The 19125-nt window shown below is 41.6% G+C and overlaps 1 protein-coding gene across 4 annotated transcripts in view; it reads left to right on the plus strand.

Annotated features, from left to right (window-relative positions):
• The window catches only part of PTPN2 (protein tyrosine phosphatase non-receptor type 2), an 80595-nt gene that overhangs the window by 25398 nt on the left and 36072 nt on the right, over window positions 1–19125 (plus strand). For 2 of the 4 annotated variants that reach the window (XM_077270163.1, XM_077270164.1), the window contains exons 2-5: window positions 2236–2326; window positions 6911–7006; window positions 14078–14178; window positions 15442–15540. In XM_077270163.1, coding sequence (XP_077126278.1) covers window positions 6985–7006; window positions 14078–14178; window positions 15442–15540 — 222 coding nt within the window. In that variant the 5' untranslated portion in view covers window positions 2236–2326; window positions 6911–6984. The remainder of the gene's footprint in view (window positions 1–2235; window positions 2327–6910; window positions 7007–14077; window positions 14179–15441; window positions 15541–19125) is intronic. The other 2 variants (XM_077270162.1, XM_077270161.1) reach the window with 1 other exon arrangement.

The following is a 19125-nucleotide window of genomic DNA, read 5'->3' on the forward strand; positions in this document are numbered from 1 at the left end:
TTCGCCTTCATTCTGCTAAAATTCCTGTGGAACACCTAAAGGGTTAACAGTTTTTAAAAATGAGTTTTGAACAGCTTGAGGGGTGTAGTTTGCAAAATGGGGTAATTTATGGGTGGTTTCTGTTATGTAAGCCCCTTAAAGTGACTTCAGAAGTGACTTGGTCCTTTGAAAAGTGGGTTTTGCTGTAAATGTGAAAAATTGCGCATAAAACTATAAGCCCTATTACGTCGTAAAACAATAAGGTTTCATTTTCAAAATGATGCCAATATGAAGTAAACATGTGGGGAGTGTAAATTAATAACTATTATGGGGGGTATCAGTATTTTTGTAAAAAGCAGAGAATTTCAAAGTTAAAAAATTGCCGATTTTTCCAAAATTTCCGAATATTTAGCATTTTTTTATATAGAAAGGTAAAATATATTGACTCCCATTTAGCACTGACGTGAAGTACAATATGTCACGAGAAAACAATCTCAGAATGGCTTGGATAGGTGAAAGCGTTCCAAAGTTATTAGCCCATGAAGTGGCACAGGTCAGATTGGCTTAGGCACTTGGGTACAAATAGGCCTAGGGCTGAAGGGGTTAATAAGCTACGTATATGTAAGGGCTATCATATCAAAAAATAAACTACAGACATGCATCTACCTAAAAATACCAAAGAGAATTAGTCACTCCGCTTGGTACCGATATCGTCAAATTTGGTTCTTGGCTCATGGACTATAACTCTAGAATTTTATCTAGATTAGTTTCCAAATGCGACTACAATGAGCAGCCGTCACTGCAGTGAAATGTACAGCGCTGCGGTGATGACTCACATTGGGCAGAAAGCCTAGCCAAAACCAGAGCGGGACCAACTGCATAAATGGAGGCCACTGAGATGTAATGTTGGGTGGTCTTCGTACGTTTGATCAGGGGAAATGTCACATTTCACTTCGTACGCTGTGTATGAGGAAGGAATTGTAGGTGGACTGCTTATGTAAGTTACTTGAAACTGCTGGTTTATAAACTTATAGGGTGCTTCTGTTTCTAGCTCAATCAATCAATAAATTGCTATATAAAAGGTTGTGTTTGATTTTCACATTTCTCAGGATTTCTGTGGAAATTTACTGTGATTTTAAAGGGAATCGGTTAGCAGGTTTTTACGATGTAATCTGATGGCAGCATGATATAGGGACTGAGATCCTAATTCCTGTGATGTCACTTAGTTTACTGGGTGCAGCAGTTATGATAGAATCAGTTTAGATATCTGCTGCAGATGTAGCAAAGCTCTGAATGCTGAGCCCTTAATAACCCCTCCCACACCAGTGATTGACAGGTTTGTGTGCTATGTATATTCACAGAGAACTGCTCATCTGGGGTAGGCGTCGTTGGGGTCCCTACATCAGGGTGCTCTCATTACATAATAAAAACGCGACATGCCTCTTATTATACTGCTGGAGTGGTGTCACTAATCTAAGTTCCCTGCCCCTAGTATTATAGCAGCCACCTTCTTCGGTCATCGGGGTCCGTCTTCTGCAGGTTGTGACCTCCTGGATCACTCCACTGTTTGCTGATCGGGCCGGAGGTTACTGCTCAATGTAGGGTGTGACGCCATAGTTTCTCCTATCCGAGAGCATTGGCCAATTATCCATGGACATTGGCCACAATGAGCAGACTCGCTCCATTTTGTGCATTATCATCAAGCATTACTTGCACAATCCCTTCTTAAATGCGATGCAGAAGGGGAGTAAAAGGTCTTATCTTTATTTTACACTGGAAATGGGTTTAAGAATTGTTGTCCAAATAGCAGAAAATCTCATTCAGCCACCAGCACAATATGAAACCTGTTGGTGGTTCACATTGTTTGCTTGCTGATTAAAATACCAAAGTTTGCTTGACTCCATTAAAACGAGCTCAGTAAATAACATCTATGTGATGGGGATGTACTACTCAAATAGGTAAAAGGAGGAATGTGTGTGTTTTTTTTTTTTTTTTTTTAAATTTCTGCCTTATGTTCATGATAAAAAATGTAGATAGCATGATGTGTGTGAACCCTGGCTAACCATAAAATGATTTTCCAGCTCTTGTGGCTCAGAGGACCATTCAGACAAATGTATAAAATCTTGTAAAGTGATTAGCCAATAAAGACATCACTCTTAAAATAGTTTTGTGGTTTCTTTTTTGTTTGCATTTTAAGTATTTCTGCTCTGGTCTGACACACCGCTCACAGCAAAAATGTTTTTATTTTCTTTCTAGGAAATAAGGTTTAATTCACCTGTGTTGTCCAATAAGATAGCGAAGAATCCAGAAAATAAGAATCGGAACAGATACAGAGATGTTAATCCATGTAAGTACAGTGCTGCGATTGACTGCCTTCATTTTTTTTTTTTTTTTGATTTTCTCAAGAAAGCAGAGCTGTGATTTACATCTTAGCCCCCGCTGCATTTGCTACTCCCAGAACTTACAAACAGAAGTCCACTGGCTCTCGACACTAAAATTGGATTTAAGCCGCCTTGTTTGGTTGACCGCTATCTAACCTGTTGTCAAATAATAAATACGGTAAATAGTAGAAACAAGAGACCAAATGGCGCTCAGAAGCAATAAATAGAAATACAGATAGAAGGCAATTATGGTCTATGTATATCGTGCCAGAGCGAAAAACTGGGTGATAAAGCTCACTAACCCAGTAATTTGCTAACGCTGCCCCCAGCTGGTGGCAAACCTGAAGGGAATCACTGCCAGCTGACCTGAGCGGTAAACACCGCTTCTAATTCGGGGTAGTGACGTCACTCCCGGACCTATGGTCGGGAAAATAAAGGGTAGCAATATACGGCCGGGGCAGCGTTGGTAAATTAGAATCTCTGCCTAAAACAGCCCATCTTTTGTATTTTGAGCTTTCTTACGTGGCACCCCGCCACATCTCCACACATCAGTGGGTTACTGAGCTTTATCACCCAGTTTTTTGCTCTTACAGACCGTAATTGCCTTCTATCTCCAGCACGAGGCTCCATCTGGACTCACCGCGTGTCTTCCCGTGTCTGTTGCTTCATGACGGCTTGCTCAAGCACACCTATACCTTAGGGTACTGTCACACAGTACCATTTTGATCGCTACGACGGCACGATCCGTGACGTCGCAGCGATCGTATGAATATCGCTCCAGCGTCGTAGACTGCGGTCACACGTTGCAATCACGGCGCTGGAGCGATGCCGAAGTCCCCGGTAACCAGGGTAAACATCGGGTAACTAAGCGCAGGGCCGCGCTTAGTAACCCGATGTTTACCCTGGTTACCAGCGTAAACGTAAAAAAAACAAACAGTACATACTTACATTCCGGTGTCTGTCCCCGGCGTTCTCCTTCTCTCCACTGTGTAAAAGCGCCATAGCCGGCAAGCACAGCGGTGACGTCAGACGTCACCGCTGTGCTCGCTTTCCGGCTGGCAGACGCTCACACAGTGGAGAGAAGCTGAGACGCTGGAGGACAGACACCGGAATGTAAGTATGTACTGTTTGTTTTTTTACGTTTACGCTGGTAACCACGGTAAACATCGGGTTACTAAGCGCGGCCCTGCGCTTAGTTACCCGATGTTTACCCTGGTTACAAGCGAACACATCGCTGGATCGCTGTCACACACAACGATCCAGCGATGTCAGCGGGTGATCAAGCGACGAAAGAAAGTTCCACACGATCTGCTACGACGTACGATTCTCAGCAGGATCCCTGATCGCTGCTGCGTGTCAGACACTGCGATATCGTAACGATATCGCTAGAACGTCACGAATCGTACCGTCGTAGCGATCAAAATGGTACTGTGTGACAGTACCCTTAGACCAGGGGTGTCAAACTGCATTCCTCGAGGGCCTCAAACCATGTGTGTTTTCAAGATTTCCTTCTCATTGCACAAGGTGCTGGAATCATTCTGTGCAGGTGATTAAATGATCACCTGTGCAATACAAGGAAATCCTGAAAACATGACCTGTTTGCAGCCCTTGAGGAATGCAGTTTGACACCCCTGCCTTAGACATACTTACCTCTACTGCGTGTATCAACGGCTACTCCAACTGTCCCATGCAATGAGTCTTAAGCAAACGGTACATACCTCCTACAGCACCAATCGCCATTACTGCATCCAGCTTTCACGGTACCCGACCGCTAGTACTGCACCGAGCTCTCCTGGCATCTAGCAACCATACAGCAATACAAGTAATACCTTTGTATAATTTTGCATATGGGATTGTCACTGTTACATTAACTTGTACCCTATCTGACACCACTTCTCTGGTGAGATTAACCACCCCGTGAATGGTTGCACGATCAATATTATTGGCGTATGCTGACCTGTAACATTTTTATGGTTACAATTTATTGGTTCTGAGCGCCGTTTGGTCTTTTGTTTATACTCCCAGGACTTGTTCCTTTCCCATAAGTTGAACCCCTTAGATGCTGCGGTCAATAGCAATCACAGCATCTGAGGAGTTAGGCTGCCGTCACACTAGCAGTATTTGGTCAGTATTTTACATCAGTATTTGTAAGCCAAAACCAGGAGTGGAATAAATAGAGGAAAAGTATAATAGAAACATATGCACCACTTCTGTATTTATCACCCACTCCTGGTTTTGGCTTACAAATACTGATGTAAAATACTGACCAAATACTTGCTAGTGTGACGGCAGCCTTAGAGGGAAGATCTCCCTCCAATAGCTCGTTTGCGCCCTTAAAGGGAATCTGACACATTTGACATATCTAATCTATGATTATGGGCATACAGGTTATAGACTGCTGAACAGTCCTCCATGTGTGTCTGATATCAGATTTGTTGTTGCTGAGAAATCATCTTTTATCACGTTATGTAAGTGACCACTTCCAGGCAATGGGGAGGACGCTGCCTGGATGATAACTCTGCCCCCAGAGATTATTTTATATGAAGAGGGAGTTACCAGTGTGAGACAAGTAACTAACACAGAACAGGAGAACTGACATTTGCCTTCTTGCAAACTCGTTGTTTTCTTCTCTCTGAGCTCTGCTGTATTGTAACCATATTACAATCCTGTCTGCCTGTGAGCTGGAAGCTGAAGCTGAGAGGAACCTGCAGAAGTGTCAGGTATAATCACACACGGCTCTGCAGTGCGATCAGGAGAGCAGAAAGAGGCCATCACACTGGTAACTCCCATTCATGTAAAATAATCTTTGGAGGCAGAGTTATCTTCCAGGAAACGTCCTCCCTATAACCTGGAAGAGGTAATTTATATAAAGTGATAAAAGATTTATTCACAACAAGGCATCTGATATGGGACACACAGGGAGGACTGTTCTTAGGAGTCTATGCTATACTAGATCCACCGCACTCCCTAAGTGGAATATCTTGAGCAGAAATATGAATTTTGGAAAATGCCAATTTATTCAAGTGAAAAAAGAACAAACAATTGCGTCAGATCAAGTACAAGGCAATTATAACAAAGTGTATATACGACTCAAAATGGTGACGTTTCGACCCTCTGCCCTCTGTCTTAATCTAGGGTCGCACTTAAACCAGGGTATTTTTTCAAAAGTAAATAATATGAAAAACGTAGTCCCTGTAGTGTCCGGGGGCAGGTATTGCTCTTTAATAAATGTAGCCTAGTGGGTGATCCGTCTCTGGGTGCAACCTTATGGAGGAATGACAGCGACGTATCAACGTCTTGCTGGTAATTTGGTAGCCAAGAGGGTGATCCGTTATTGGCTATAGCCTCATTAAAGAGTAACAATAGTGCATCTGCCTTTTGCAGGTGGTCTAATAATGAATAAGGCCAGAGGGGGGATCCGTTTTTGAACGCAGTCTTATTAGGGAATAACAGCGGCGCCTCTGCGTCTTGCTGGTGATATAACAATATATGCGGCCAAAAGGGTGATCTGTTTTCAGATATTGCCTTGTAACAGAATAACAGCGGCGCTTCTGCGTCTTGCTGATGATGTAGGCATGAAACCCTGATAGGCGTGTAAACGGCGCTCCTGCGTCCTGTGGTGTGGCCTTAGGAGTCTATAACCTGTATGCCCATACTAATAGTTTATATAGGTCAAATGTGGTGACAGATTCCCTTAGCTTTATTGATGTTGATGGGTTGCTATGGCTTACAGAGGACTTTAAATGACCCTCAGCTTTGCCATGTTGAAAGGCCTATTGGATCCTGCTGGTATTGCAATATATTATCTATGAAATCAAACAATCTATTGAAAGCTCCTTGGACCAAATAAACATTGCAAAAATACATGAATACTTGTTTCTAAGAGGTGTTTTGTTTTTTTGTTTTTTTAAATAGCAAAATCCCAGCTTTCTTAACAAAGTGGCTTAATCTAAAAATTAATTTACAAGACACACATTTTGCATTGCAATGTCTACACTGCATGGTGTCATCACTGCTGTTTTTGTTTGTTCTGAAAAAAATAAATAAAAAGTATTCAAAACTATGGCTATTTGCTCCTATGCAGTGTTCGACTAGTCTGAGGGATGTTTTCTTCCCCCGGATTAATCGCCCCTTAATTATGACGTCACGCGAGGGTAACATGATTTTCTAGAGCAGTGTCACCATCAACTCTTTTGTAAAGCCCTGCATTCCTGGGCGTCCGCAGGGTCCTGATGAAGCCCCCCGCCTCTGTGCGCATTGTCAGGAAGGCAGAGGCTTGTAAAGATCCGGCGGTGACTCAGCTCTTGCAGATCATGTTATTCATGCCCACGGGAGTGATAACATAATTAGTTGGACGATTAGTTTGGAGAAAGAAAACGCATCCTCAACTAGTCAGCTGCTGATTTACATATTACATTTACATACTTGGTCAAATCGATTCTGTGAAATTAATGACACCGAAAACCAAAGTAAGGGGCTTGTCAGAAACGTTAGAGTGGGATATGGACTGGTTTGTGGGACATAGGGAAGCTGTTAAATTCCCCTTTCAGTTATAGGAACCCCAAATCATCCTGCAAAGACAGCCATTGTACAGTTTGTGCATTAGAGGAGAAGATGTGTGTCCATGAATTCCCTGTCTACAAAATGTAAGCTTCTTCATGACTTGTCATGGTAACTAAAAAAGTTCTTATTTTGAAATTAAATGAACAGTGTTAAATTGAACCTGTTGCGGTCCTAAACCGCCACCATGTCACTACTCCACACTATTTTTTTTTTGCATTTTTATCAGCCCCCTTCTGGTCTTTCTGATATCTAAGTACTTTTAAAAATTATATTTTATTCAGTATTTGTATTATGCAAATTTCCTAATGTGATTTCCCCAGGCTAGTCCTGCATCTTGGAAGCATGCCCCTCTGTGCGCGATTGACATATTTGCAACAGCAAGTCAACCATCGGCTCCTTGCATATCACACCCGTGCGCGGTGTTCTGCCACCTTGTAAGGTGCAGTGAAGCCGTCTGTATACTTCCCATCCTCCTCGCACCCTGCGCCTGCCCAGGAGGCAGAACCTCACTCAGCGCATGCATGAGATTTGCAAGTGGTTGTCGTTGCTTTTGCAAAATTGTGTCAATCGTGAACAGACAAACATAGACAGGCAGCGATGGAGAGCTGATGTATAACGGCCACAAGTTTTCTGAACGGGGACAGCCCCTTTGTAAAGAGCCGCATGGGACCCGAGTTAGAAATCAAGTGGGTGGGTGCACACAACAGCTTGGCCAAGCCACAGTAGGACTGATCACTTGTGTGCTGACACTCACTCACTTTAAAGAATATTTTCTCTTTTAAAATGATGTACAGAAACTGATCAAGGCTCTATTAAAGGGAACCTGTCACCAGTTCTTAAATCTCTGAACAAATGCGGCCACCTTTATTTGCTTTTGTGCTGCATTCCACAAACGTGTCTGTCATCTCCTGACTCCATACATCCTCCACATTCAAAATACAATTTTAATTGCTCCCTCACTCTATTTAAATGAGGACGGTCATTTTGGCTCCAACGTACCCTGCAGTCGGAATGACTGTTTTCGCAGTAATGATTTATGCTGTGTTCACAGTATGGTAGAGCAAAGTGTGCCTGTGCTGGCCGGCAATGCTACTGCACGGATGTAACATCTTGTTTCGCTATATGGATGACACAGGATGTGATATCCACATCCATCAAAGCCAGAGGACTGTGATTAGGAGCAAAGAGGAGGAACAGACAGCACAGCAAGCCCACCTGTCAGACCGGACCATCCTCTTTTATACAAAGCATGGGAGCAACTACAATTATATTTTTGGGGGATTATAGGGGGAGTCAGGAGATGATAGACATGTCTGAGTAATGCAGCACCGGAGCAGATGAAGGTGGTGACATTTGTTCAAAGCCATAGACTGGTGACAGGTTCCCTTTAATGTCTGATGAAGGGGAAAATAAAATACCGTAATTCTGTAACATATCTCATTTACATTCTGCCCAGTTTTACATGTCTCTATACTGCTACGGTCCTGTCTGTGGACATCTATAAGTTTCTATTTCAATTGTCTTTATTGTGATTCGGCTCATTATGAGACGACCGTGTGTGCCCAATAAACTTCACCCATGTAATATGTTTGTAACCTTTTGTGCTTGATATCTGGCTCTGGGGGCAGAGTAATCCATCATTCACTGTGAGCAGAGCGGGAGTGAATGGGAGATACGGTGCAGTTCTCACAGCAGCCATTGGACAATGTCTGGAACTATGGTATATGCCGCCTTGTACATTGCTTGTATCTGGTCAGTGCTATCAGCCTATAGGTTAGGGTGTTGGAGCCCAATCACACACTTTGGTCATCAGTACACAAACACACATAGCTGGCAGGGATATAGATTGTCAATATCCTATTATGCTAACCTGAACTAATGCGTCAGAGTGAAAGCCTAATAGTAAGGCATAAAGGAGTCCCATTTTATCTTGGGTCAGAGGTCAGGGAAAAAGGAGAGGTCGGTGTTTAGATTTCTCCCACACTTTCAATCTGTTATATGTACATCCGGGGACGTCCAAGCTCTGACACATATACCTGCACCGTAGCCACGGTGTAACAGGGCTCCAAATTGTAATGTCAATACAGATCAGGTATAAAGAAAAGAAAGGGACAGGCATCAGAAGGGTGGTAAGCTATATAAATTACCCTGCATCTCGCTTGGTGTGCGCCAGGAGGCTCTGTCCCCGACGTACGTTTCGGTGATTTTTCCCTCCTCAGTAATAGTATTGTAGAGGGGTCAGGAAAGATGAATGTGGTCCAAACTAAGTGCACCAAACTCACTGTACAGCTACATATTCGGGGTCAAGGATGCAATTTAATTTGGAAATTTAACGGACTGCATCATATCCTGTCTTTGTTTCTAAATATTTGGCCATAATGACTAATTTTGTATGTGTCCACATCCTTTTAATCTTAAATGTAATTATGGTGCTCATTCTTTGATTTTTGCATACAAAGACACAATACAGTAATTTTGAGAAATCTTTTCTGCCATGGGCGAGCAGTGTTACTGCATTTTTGCATCATTCATTTAATGAAAGCAGGGCCGTTCTAGCTCCTATTATCCTTCTCACTTTTGTAATTGAGGTCTGTTGGTAGCCTAGGAGAAAAGTGCTAGTGTGCACAAATGCCTAAATATATGGAAATTACTAGTGTAGGAAATGCTTTAAGCTCCATCCTTGAGTTATTTGTTTAGCGAGTCAATTTTATTTATCATGTAACTGCTTATACAGCGCTTACTGTAAACCCTCGGAAAACAGCTGATGAATGAATCATAAGTGTCTCTTGGATATTCCAGTAAGAAATGAATCCGTGTTTGTTCCCTAAGTCGATAAAAGGCCTAGCCAAATCAAGTCACGCAGAAACCATGGAGCCATACCACAATACTATGCAGCACAGTGACAGTTTTTCTTTTGGCTGCCTTTTGTGAAATTACGGTCAGTGGAAGTTTTACTTTTTTTGTATATAAAAGACCCGTTGCTTAGTGAAGGTCATTTTTCATGGGGCTGATTTCTTACTGGTAAGTGATCGTAATGATGTATCATTTCATGTACTTGTTGAGTCTTGTCTGTTTTATTGAATTCAGTTTGACTCCCAGATAAACATTTATGCAGCATGTCGAGTCTTGTCCATTTATATAGTATCAAACTGCTCCATCTCCTGCTATTTCATTTTTTTCCTTTTTAAATATTTTTATCACATTCTTTTAAACAATTTTTTTTTTTTTTTACTTGCGCTACTTTGCAAACGTTTTAGGCAGATGTTGATATAAAATACTGCAATGTAATAATGCATTAAAAAATAAGTGAGCGAAAGAGAAATCTTGATAAAACCAATATTTGGTGTGACTACTATTTGTTTTCAAAAGCACATCAATTCTTCTAGATACACTTGCACACAGTTTTTGAAGGAACTCGGTAGAAAGATTGTCTTAAACTATTTGAAGAACTATCCACCAGCGTTGTGTAGTTGGAGACTGTATAAAATGGACCGATTCCAAAAATATATACTATATTTTTCAGATTATAAGATGCACCTGACGCACTTCGGTTTTAGAGGAGGAAAATAGAAAGAAATTGAAGCAAAAACTGGTCAATTCTGTACTAATATTCTCTATCTATCTATCTATCTATCTAATCAAGGCGTACATGGCCCCTTCATCAATGCCCTGGACTACATGGCCCCCTCATCACCATTCTACTTACCTTCCCAGCACTCCCTCGCAGCCTCCTGTTCTGATGCCATCAGCTGATTTATGCTTCTAAGCAGTCCATAGCAGTGACGTCATGCACTGCTTACAAGCCAAGGACAGCTGTCGGAATACTCACTGCTCCCCACGGGACTATGGGTGTGGGGAGCAGTGAATATTAACTTCTCGTTAGCCACAGGCACAATATTAGCCGCAGGCACACTGTTAGCCGCAGCCCCTGGCTTCCTGCTGTGGCTTGACGATTGTGTGTGCCCGCTACTAAAGAGAATGAATATTCACTGCTCCCTACACCCATGGGTGTGGAGAGCAGTAAATATTCATTCTCTTGAATAGCGGGCACACGTGAACGCCCAACTGTTGCAGGAAGTTGGTGCCTGCGGCTAATGAGAAATTAATATTCACTGCTCCCACCTTTCGGTGCTGGCTTCAGTGCATAGAGATGGGACAGATTTTGGGCGTTGGGAGCAGTGAATATTCATTTCTCTGTAACAGGGGGTACAGGGGTTAGTCGCAGCAGCCAGCTCCTGCCTCCTGTGATCCGCTTCTCTTCCGCTGCCGCTCTCCCACCTCCCCATCCACAACAACAGCAGGTGCATCCATACTATAAGACACACCTCCCATTCTCCTGCAAATTTTTGGAGGAAAAATGTGCGTGTGATAGTACGAAAAATATGATAATACATTGGGTACAGTAGTACAATGCAGGATGTGCTATAAATACTTTCGTAAGAATTTGGGAAAGTTGTGAAATGTCTGTTCTGTTCCTGATATAAGGATCTCTGCTTTTAGTGGAGAGGAATCTGTGCTGCACTTTATGTACATGCACAGTAGTGAGGCAGTGCTGTGGGGTCATAGTGGAGATGAATCTGTGCTGCACTTTATGTACATGTTCAGTATTGAGGCAGTGCTGTGGGGTCGTAGTGGAGATGAATCTGTGCTGCACTTTATGTACATGCTCAGCAGTGAGGCAGTGCTGTGGAGTCGTAGTGGAGATGAATCTGTGGTGCACTTTATGTACATTCTCAGTAGAGGCAGTGCTGTGGAGTAGGGGAAATTGATGAGTCTGAGGTCTGGCTTACTGACTGCACAGCCCTGGAAGAAAATATTGTTTAGCACTTTGGATCTTGAAACCAATTAGTGGATTGTTCTGTGATATTGGGATGGGATGACATGGAATGGTGATGATGATGCTGCATTCTATATGCAATAATGGTATTTTTGGTGATAAATGTAGCTAACAGAAGGACGAATCATTTCTTTATACTTAAGTATAGACAATGTTTTGTAGGCACAGGATTGAGTGGTCTAAACCTAAATTGATAGGCTTCAATCCATCATTGCTGACACAGTTTCATACAAGCTGTGTATTATCATGCTGCATTTAGAAGAATAGGTTTTGGAAATACTTGAGTAACAAATCCTACATTTTCCTATTATTCTGGGCTGAAGAAAGTGACTTTATTTATTTCATTGCATCAGTCTGGCAAAATGCTAAATTCCCTACTTTTGGTGTGAGACATTTGGGATAGTTGCCGTTGTATGACTTTCTATGACAAGGTTATTTAGATCACAGTATACAAGACCATTTAGTGCATTTCTTTTCATGTACGCTTTATGCACAATTATCAGGCAAGTTGTACTTTTGATGATTAGTTTATTAATGATCAGCTATAGTGCTGTCTCAATCCAAAAGGTGAAATATTAAAGTAAAAGTGAGGATTTGTCCCACTTATAAATCTTCACCTCCATGAAAAAAAATTAAATTTTCCAGCTCGGTTGTTTATTTTCAACCTTTTTAATGATAATAACCAAACAACTCAAAATGGACAAAAATACATTTCTCAATAAAAATATAATTGACCAATATAGTCACTTTTCTTTTCAATAAACTTTCCATTTACATATGTTCTGGTTTTGTTCTTGACTGGCCAAGCTGTGAGAACATGTGGGAAAGTTGGTTATGGAAGTTTACAGCATTCAAGCCCAACTCCATTCTAAGTCCTGTGTTCTAGGCCTGGTGGGGGAGGTTAGAGGCTCAGCTCTAGTTAAGTTGGCCATATCCAAAATACCCTATCAAACTCTGAAAGCTATGGCCTATCTACTGGTTGGCTAATGGCCCTCCCTCAATAGATGAGGTAGCCCAGCGTCTAAATCGCACAATACTAATGGGACAAACGGTATACATCAAAAGAGGAGCAATGGCTAAATGTGGTAAACAATGGGGCAATTGGGTTAGATGCCCTATGGTTGTGTCTGAGGAGTTGGCAAAAGATGTTTTTTTTTTTTTTAACTTGGCTAAAAATATTTTTTGGTTAGTTGCGCACCAAAACTGGGACGGGGGATTGTGTGTGGTTCAACAATGTCCTTAGATAAACATGTATGATTGATGGCAATTCTTATGTATGCACTGTATAATGCTTTTAATTTTACCAATTTGATGTATTTTTTAGTTATTGCAATAAATATATGTAATTAATTCATAAGCCATGGAGTCTGTCAGTTTCTTCATCAGACGACCATCAAAGTTTTCCTTCAATGTAAATTTCTTTTTAAGAAAGGCCCACAAGTTCTCGATAGGGTATTGGCCAAGTGAGGAAGGCGTCGTGTCATTATTCTTTCATCTTTAAGGCCTTTACTGGCAGCCAAGCAGTGGATGACTTTGATGCATGCGATGGAGCATTGCCCTGCATAGAAATCATGTTTTTTTGAAAGGTGTAGACTCTTCAAGCAGTGGTACAAAAAAGTGTCTTTTATGAGCTGGCAGTAGGTTTGGTAGTTGATTTTGAGTCCAATTTCAACCCGAAAAGGTCCAACTAGCTCATCTTTAATACATGCCATAATGGTACCCCACCTGCACCTTGTTGGGGGCTGAGTTTGAAGTTGAGGTCTGTTGCTGACCCAGCCATGGGCCCATCACACTGGTCTGTCAAGAGTCATTCTCATCTGAACAGTCCATAAAATCTTGAAACATCAAGACTTGGCCAAGAAATACCTGAGGACAGATTTTTCAACTTGTGTCCTAAGTGGTGGTCTGGTTTCAGTCTGCCACGCCTCGGCCATGTCACTGAGCACTGAACACCTTGTGCTTCTTGGCGCTCCAAAGAGGTTGCAGTTCTGCAATATGACAGCACTGGAGGAAAATGGCTTCCTGGTCACTTCACAACTTTTTAGCCCACTTTGCCTGAGGAAAACAAGCTGCCTAATAATTCTGCACACCTTGATAAAGGGTGTTGTATCATTGGGCCATACCCTCCCTCAGTACACATACACATCACCTGATCGGCTTCATCCAATAAGCATTCAAGTTTATAAAGCATGGAGCTGGAAAATCTGAATAAAAAAAGTGTTATGGTTAAAATATTCACTTGCCTAATAATTCTGCACACCGTGTAATTTAATAATAAAAACGTGATAAATTGCCTCCAATTATTTTTGTCTTGCAGATGATCATAGTCGTGTCAAGCTACAAAATGTTGAAAATGATTATATCAATGCCAGTCTTGTAGTTGTGGAGGAAGCCCAGAGAAATTATATTCTGACACAGGTAACTATAGCAAAAAATGAGATCAGTAGAACTGAGGAGCACAAAGCAAAATACATTATTAATGTGGCACACGTGCTGCCGTCTTTGGATGTGATAAATCAGTACTTGCCTGTTGAGCTCTGTGTCGCGGACTCTCCGGCAGGTCTCTGTGGGTCTGTGATTGCCCGCTGTCAGCAATGACCTGCTGGACTGGTGCTGCTGCTGCAGGCGAAAAGTGGCCTCCATGGTCACGTGCTATAAATTCTGCCACCAATGCCATTGATGTGGCACGTCATCACTGACAGCTGTCACATAGACCAGTGGGGGACGACCAATATGTCTTAGTGGGATCATAGTGGAGGGTAAGAGGCGGCTTTTGTTGTGGTATCAGCAGTTGGGCCCATACATCTCGTATCAAAGGGTTTGTCCTTGTTATGATTCCTTTAACAAACCTTTTTAATTGCTTTTCTTTTTGTTGTTGTCTCGGGGCCTTCTAAATATTGCATCTGGTTCTTCTGCTTTTTTGCCTACTGCCGCTCTGTCAGGGTTCCTCAAAGTTCAGTGCTGAATTCACTTCTGCTTTCGATATACCCATTCAGCTGGTAACCCAACTGGGGAGGAGGGGGGTTTCCAGCACCATCTGTATACCCAGTTGTCAAGTGATATTTTATTTTATTTATTCCTGTAATAAACACTGTTGGAGTCTATCAGATGTAGCTGCTGTTTCTCCATTTCAGTCTTTTATTAATAGTCTTCAGTATCTTCTGTTCCTCCATTTTGTCTTTTATTACGGTAAGTCTTCAGTATCTGCCCTCTCATTTTGAGGGTCCATTCGCAAAGCTTTAATACTAATCTGTGTTACATGGATGTTTAATATGGCACGCTCGACATTCTAGTGGCCCATACTGTCCATTAAAGCGTCTACTATGGCCGTCTTCCTGCCTCTGACACTGGTGTCCAGGACTTCTCCCATGCTGCCCCCGTATTCTTGTATTGCTCTTTTTTTTGTGCCATCTCATTAGGTTCTGATTATCACAATTTCAGACTGTGTGAAAGCGTCTAATATTGGGAAGCTTTTCACATCTAATAAATGTAAAGTAATAACCTTCATAATTACCTCCATTCCTGTGGTCCCCGAGGAGAAGGCTCACTTTAGTGTCATTGTTGGTAAACCTTCTTTTGTTTGACGACTTCCCCTATAAAGAGCTGTACAATCGGTTGACCCTGTATAAATAGGAAACTGTCTGCCTGCTTTATAGGTGTTTTGTTCTTTTCCTTTCATAGGGCCCTCTTCCCAATACCTGCTGTCATTTCTGGTTAATGGTCTGGCAGCAGAAAAGCAAAGCGATCGTCATGCTGAACCGAATCATTGAGAAGGATGCGGTAAGTGTGCAGCTCAATGTGTTTTTCTCAGAAATGAAGTCATGTGTTCTACCAGATGCAATCGGTTTCACATCTCCATCTGCTGTCTCTGTGTAGCAGTATTTCCGGGCTGCAGATTTTTACTGCCCTGATATTATTTCTTATTTTGATCTGCTTTGCATTGCTAGTAATTTCTGTAATTGATTCTTTCTGCTTCTAATTAATCACTTGGTATCATGCATGCATCTCACATGTTGGGGCTGCAGTGTATTAATTACTAAGTATGACCAGACTCTGGGCAGTGTATTTCTCCGCGTCCATTTATTCTCGTGTATTTTACTTTTAGGCTGTGGTTTTATGGCGATTTGTGTTAGATAATCTGCAACAAGTCGCATGTCATGTGTGTGCATTGAGGTCTATAGCAAATGTGTCACATAAGACTTACACCCAGCGAAAGAAAATCCTACATATTTGGAAACATTTGTGACTGCTGCAGTATGTCCCAGGTCGTAATGTGATATGATAGGAAATATTAGTGCAGGTAAGGGTACAGAAACTAAGTGCAGAAACCTGAAACTGTGCAGATAAGGGTGCGGCCTCCCTTTCTTTGAGCTGGACATTGTATTTATATAGCCTCTCATTGCTGGGTATCCATATTTGGGACCTGGTCCTGCTCAGCCCTTATTCACAGTGATGTCATCTTGACACATGGTAAGGTTTTAATACTAGAGGTTAGGACCATCCCAATTTGGGTATACCTTTGTGCTGGTGGGATGGCTCTTACACTTTTTTTTTTTTTTTTTTTTTTAAATCAATCAATCACTGTGTTTACCAAGTACCTTATGTTGTTTTACAGTGGGGAAAAAAAGGGAATTAGACCTACCTGTAATTCCGTTTCCAGGTAGTCCCTCAGGACAGCACCATGGAGGACGTCCTTTCTTGACCTATAGCGGGACAGGATCATAGAGAGGTTAAAAGGACCCTCCAGTGTTTTTTCAAAGTACCACAGAAGGATGGAAATAAATAGTCTAAACATGCCCTTACAAACATGTCTGTAATAACCCTTTAACGGCTTCATCTTAATTTCGAGCCATGGTGACCCAAAGGACGAACGATCTGCCGGTAGATTAATCCCGTACAAGCCTAAAAAGAGAAACACAAGGGAGGGAACTATGGGTGCTGTCCTGAGGGACTACCTGGAAACCGAATTACCGGTAGGTCTAATTCCCTTTTTCCATTATGTCCCTCAGGACAGCACCATGGAGAATACCAAATCAACTCTCCCAGGGTGGGTACAGAAGCCCAGGAATCAAAGTCCCAGGCAACAACCAGACTAAATATATAAAGGATCTGAAAGATCAGAAAAAGCATAGATATCTAAAGAGATCCGCAAAGAAAATCACTGTAGTGAGTGTCTGATATACATCTACAATGGCCAATTTCAGTATGAATGTGGTAAATGAAATAAGCATCAGGAGCAGAGAGTGAGATACACCCATTGTACTCCAATACCAATAATGGACCACAGCAAGTTATTTATTGTGATAGATACTTATAGACATCGCAGCCCCAGAATAGGGTTAGAAAACCTTATTGCCCAGCAAAATATGGTGAAAGTCACAGCCACCACACAATGAGGACTGTACCGACCAATAATAAGCTGCATGTGCTTATAACAGGACTGTTCCTTCATCGGACCTTCTGGGCTCAGGTTAAGCCTTGGTTACAGACCAGCTTACTACAAGGAGACCTGCAGGACAGAGGTCCTGGACTGTGAGAAGATCAAACCAATAACAGTTAGTACATGGATAATGGCAGAGCATTGGGATGTATGCACATTACTCATCCAGGAGATCACGTCTATTCCAAATCCTTAGATGTCTAAACCCCAAGTAAGGGTTGGATATTATTGAAACTAAGGAATACGCCATCCGGCAGGTAATATCTCCTGCCATTACCAATGTCGGGCTTCTCATTAGAAGCGCTGAAAAGGAAACGTGGATCATCACTCCTGTTTTACTGATGTTAGACACAGGGAGTCTGGACTCTGAATCAATGAAGGTGGTGGTGTTGCTAGTAAAAAAATCTTCCGACACTTGAAATTATTCGAAACTGCATTTATACGAGTCATTAGCCCAGACATTATAAGTATGTCAACTTATTTGTCCATATATGCATATTACGCTCATACATATCCCAAGAGGCAATCTTCTCAGGGATCTTTATACACTCAGACTGCCATTGTGGGAGTAACCATATTCCATAGCTAGAGATTATCTACTGTGAGGCAGTGAGACTATGGGGTCTTAACAGTAAGAGCCCTGGATACAGCGTCATTTATCTTAGGAGCCGTGACTGCTGTAAGAGCCGTATGAGCTGTATGGGATCCTCTGCCACACGACACAGTGCTGCTCCTTCAAAAGGCAGTGTTGATGTCCCTGGTTAACAAAACGCAACAGACTTATGGGACAAGAATCTGTCTGATTGCCGAATGTGGAGTTTGGGAAGGATTAATAATAATAACAACATTAACCCCTTAGTGACAGAGCCAAATTTTTGAAATCTGACCAGTGTCACTTTGTGGTAATAACTCTGCAATGCTTCAACAAATCCCAGTGATTTTGAGATTGTTTTTTCGTGACACATTATACTTTATGATAATGGTAAATTTAGGTCAATATGTTTTGTTTATTTATAAAAAATATCAATTTGAGAAAAATGTTAAAAAATTAGCAATTTTCTAAATTTGAATGATTATCCCTTTAATCCAGATGGTCATACCACAGAAAACCATTAATAAATAACATTTCCCACATGTCGGCTTTACATCAGCACCATTTGTAAAATGTTGTTTTATTTTGTTAGCATTTTAGGAGGTTTAAAAATGTAGCAGCAATTTTTCATTTTTTTTCAAGGAAATTTACAAAATTTATTTTTTAGGGACTTATCCATGTTTGAAGTGACTTTAGGGGTCTCATATATTGGGAAACCCCCAAACATGATACCATTTTAAAAACAGCACCCCTAGACATATTGAAAACTGCTGTCAGGTAGTTCATTAACCCTTCAGGTGCTTTACAGGAATTAATACAAAGTGGTATGACAGAAATGAAAATGTGTATTTTTACCACCTAAATGCCTCTAATTTCTGCACAGATTACTAGAGCTGTCAGACTGTAAGGCCACTATTTGGACTTGAATTGCCATGGCAAACATCAGGACCACAAAATCATGATCTGAGGGCACCAGTTTGGATAAAGAGGAAGCCCCCACACTCTGTTATCCATTTAATAATGATGTAGTCACTATTGATAGCAGCATCTAAGGGGTTAAACAGATTTGGAACGTGCAAATACTGAGCGTGGCTGATGCAGCAAGTTGTCAGCTATAGTGTACAACCGACAGCTGCTGGATTGTCACCTGTATGGGGAGGCTATTCTCTTATATCGCAGGTCAGTTAAAAGACGTATTGGCTGTCATTAAGGGGTTAATAAACTTTATTTATATAGCTTCAACATATTCCGCAGCGCTTTACAGTTTGACAGTTTCAAACACAACAGTCATAAGTAACAACCATATAATAATTAAAGCAAAATAAAACGACCC

Source organism: Ranitomeya variabilis, chromosome 6, assembly GCF_051348905.1.
Source record: "Ranitomeya variabilis isolate aRanVar5 chromosome 6, aRanVar5.hap1, whole genome shotgun sequence".
NCBI classification, from domain to species: Eukaryota; Metazoa; Chordata; class Amphibia; order Anura; family Dendrobatidae; genus Ranitomeya; species Ranitomeya variabilis.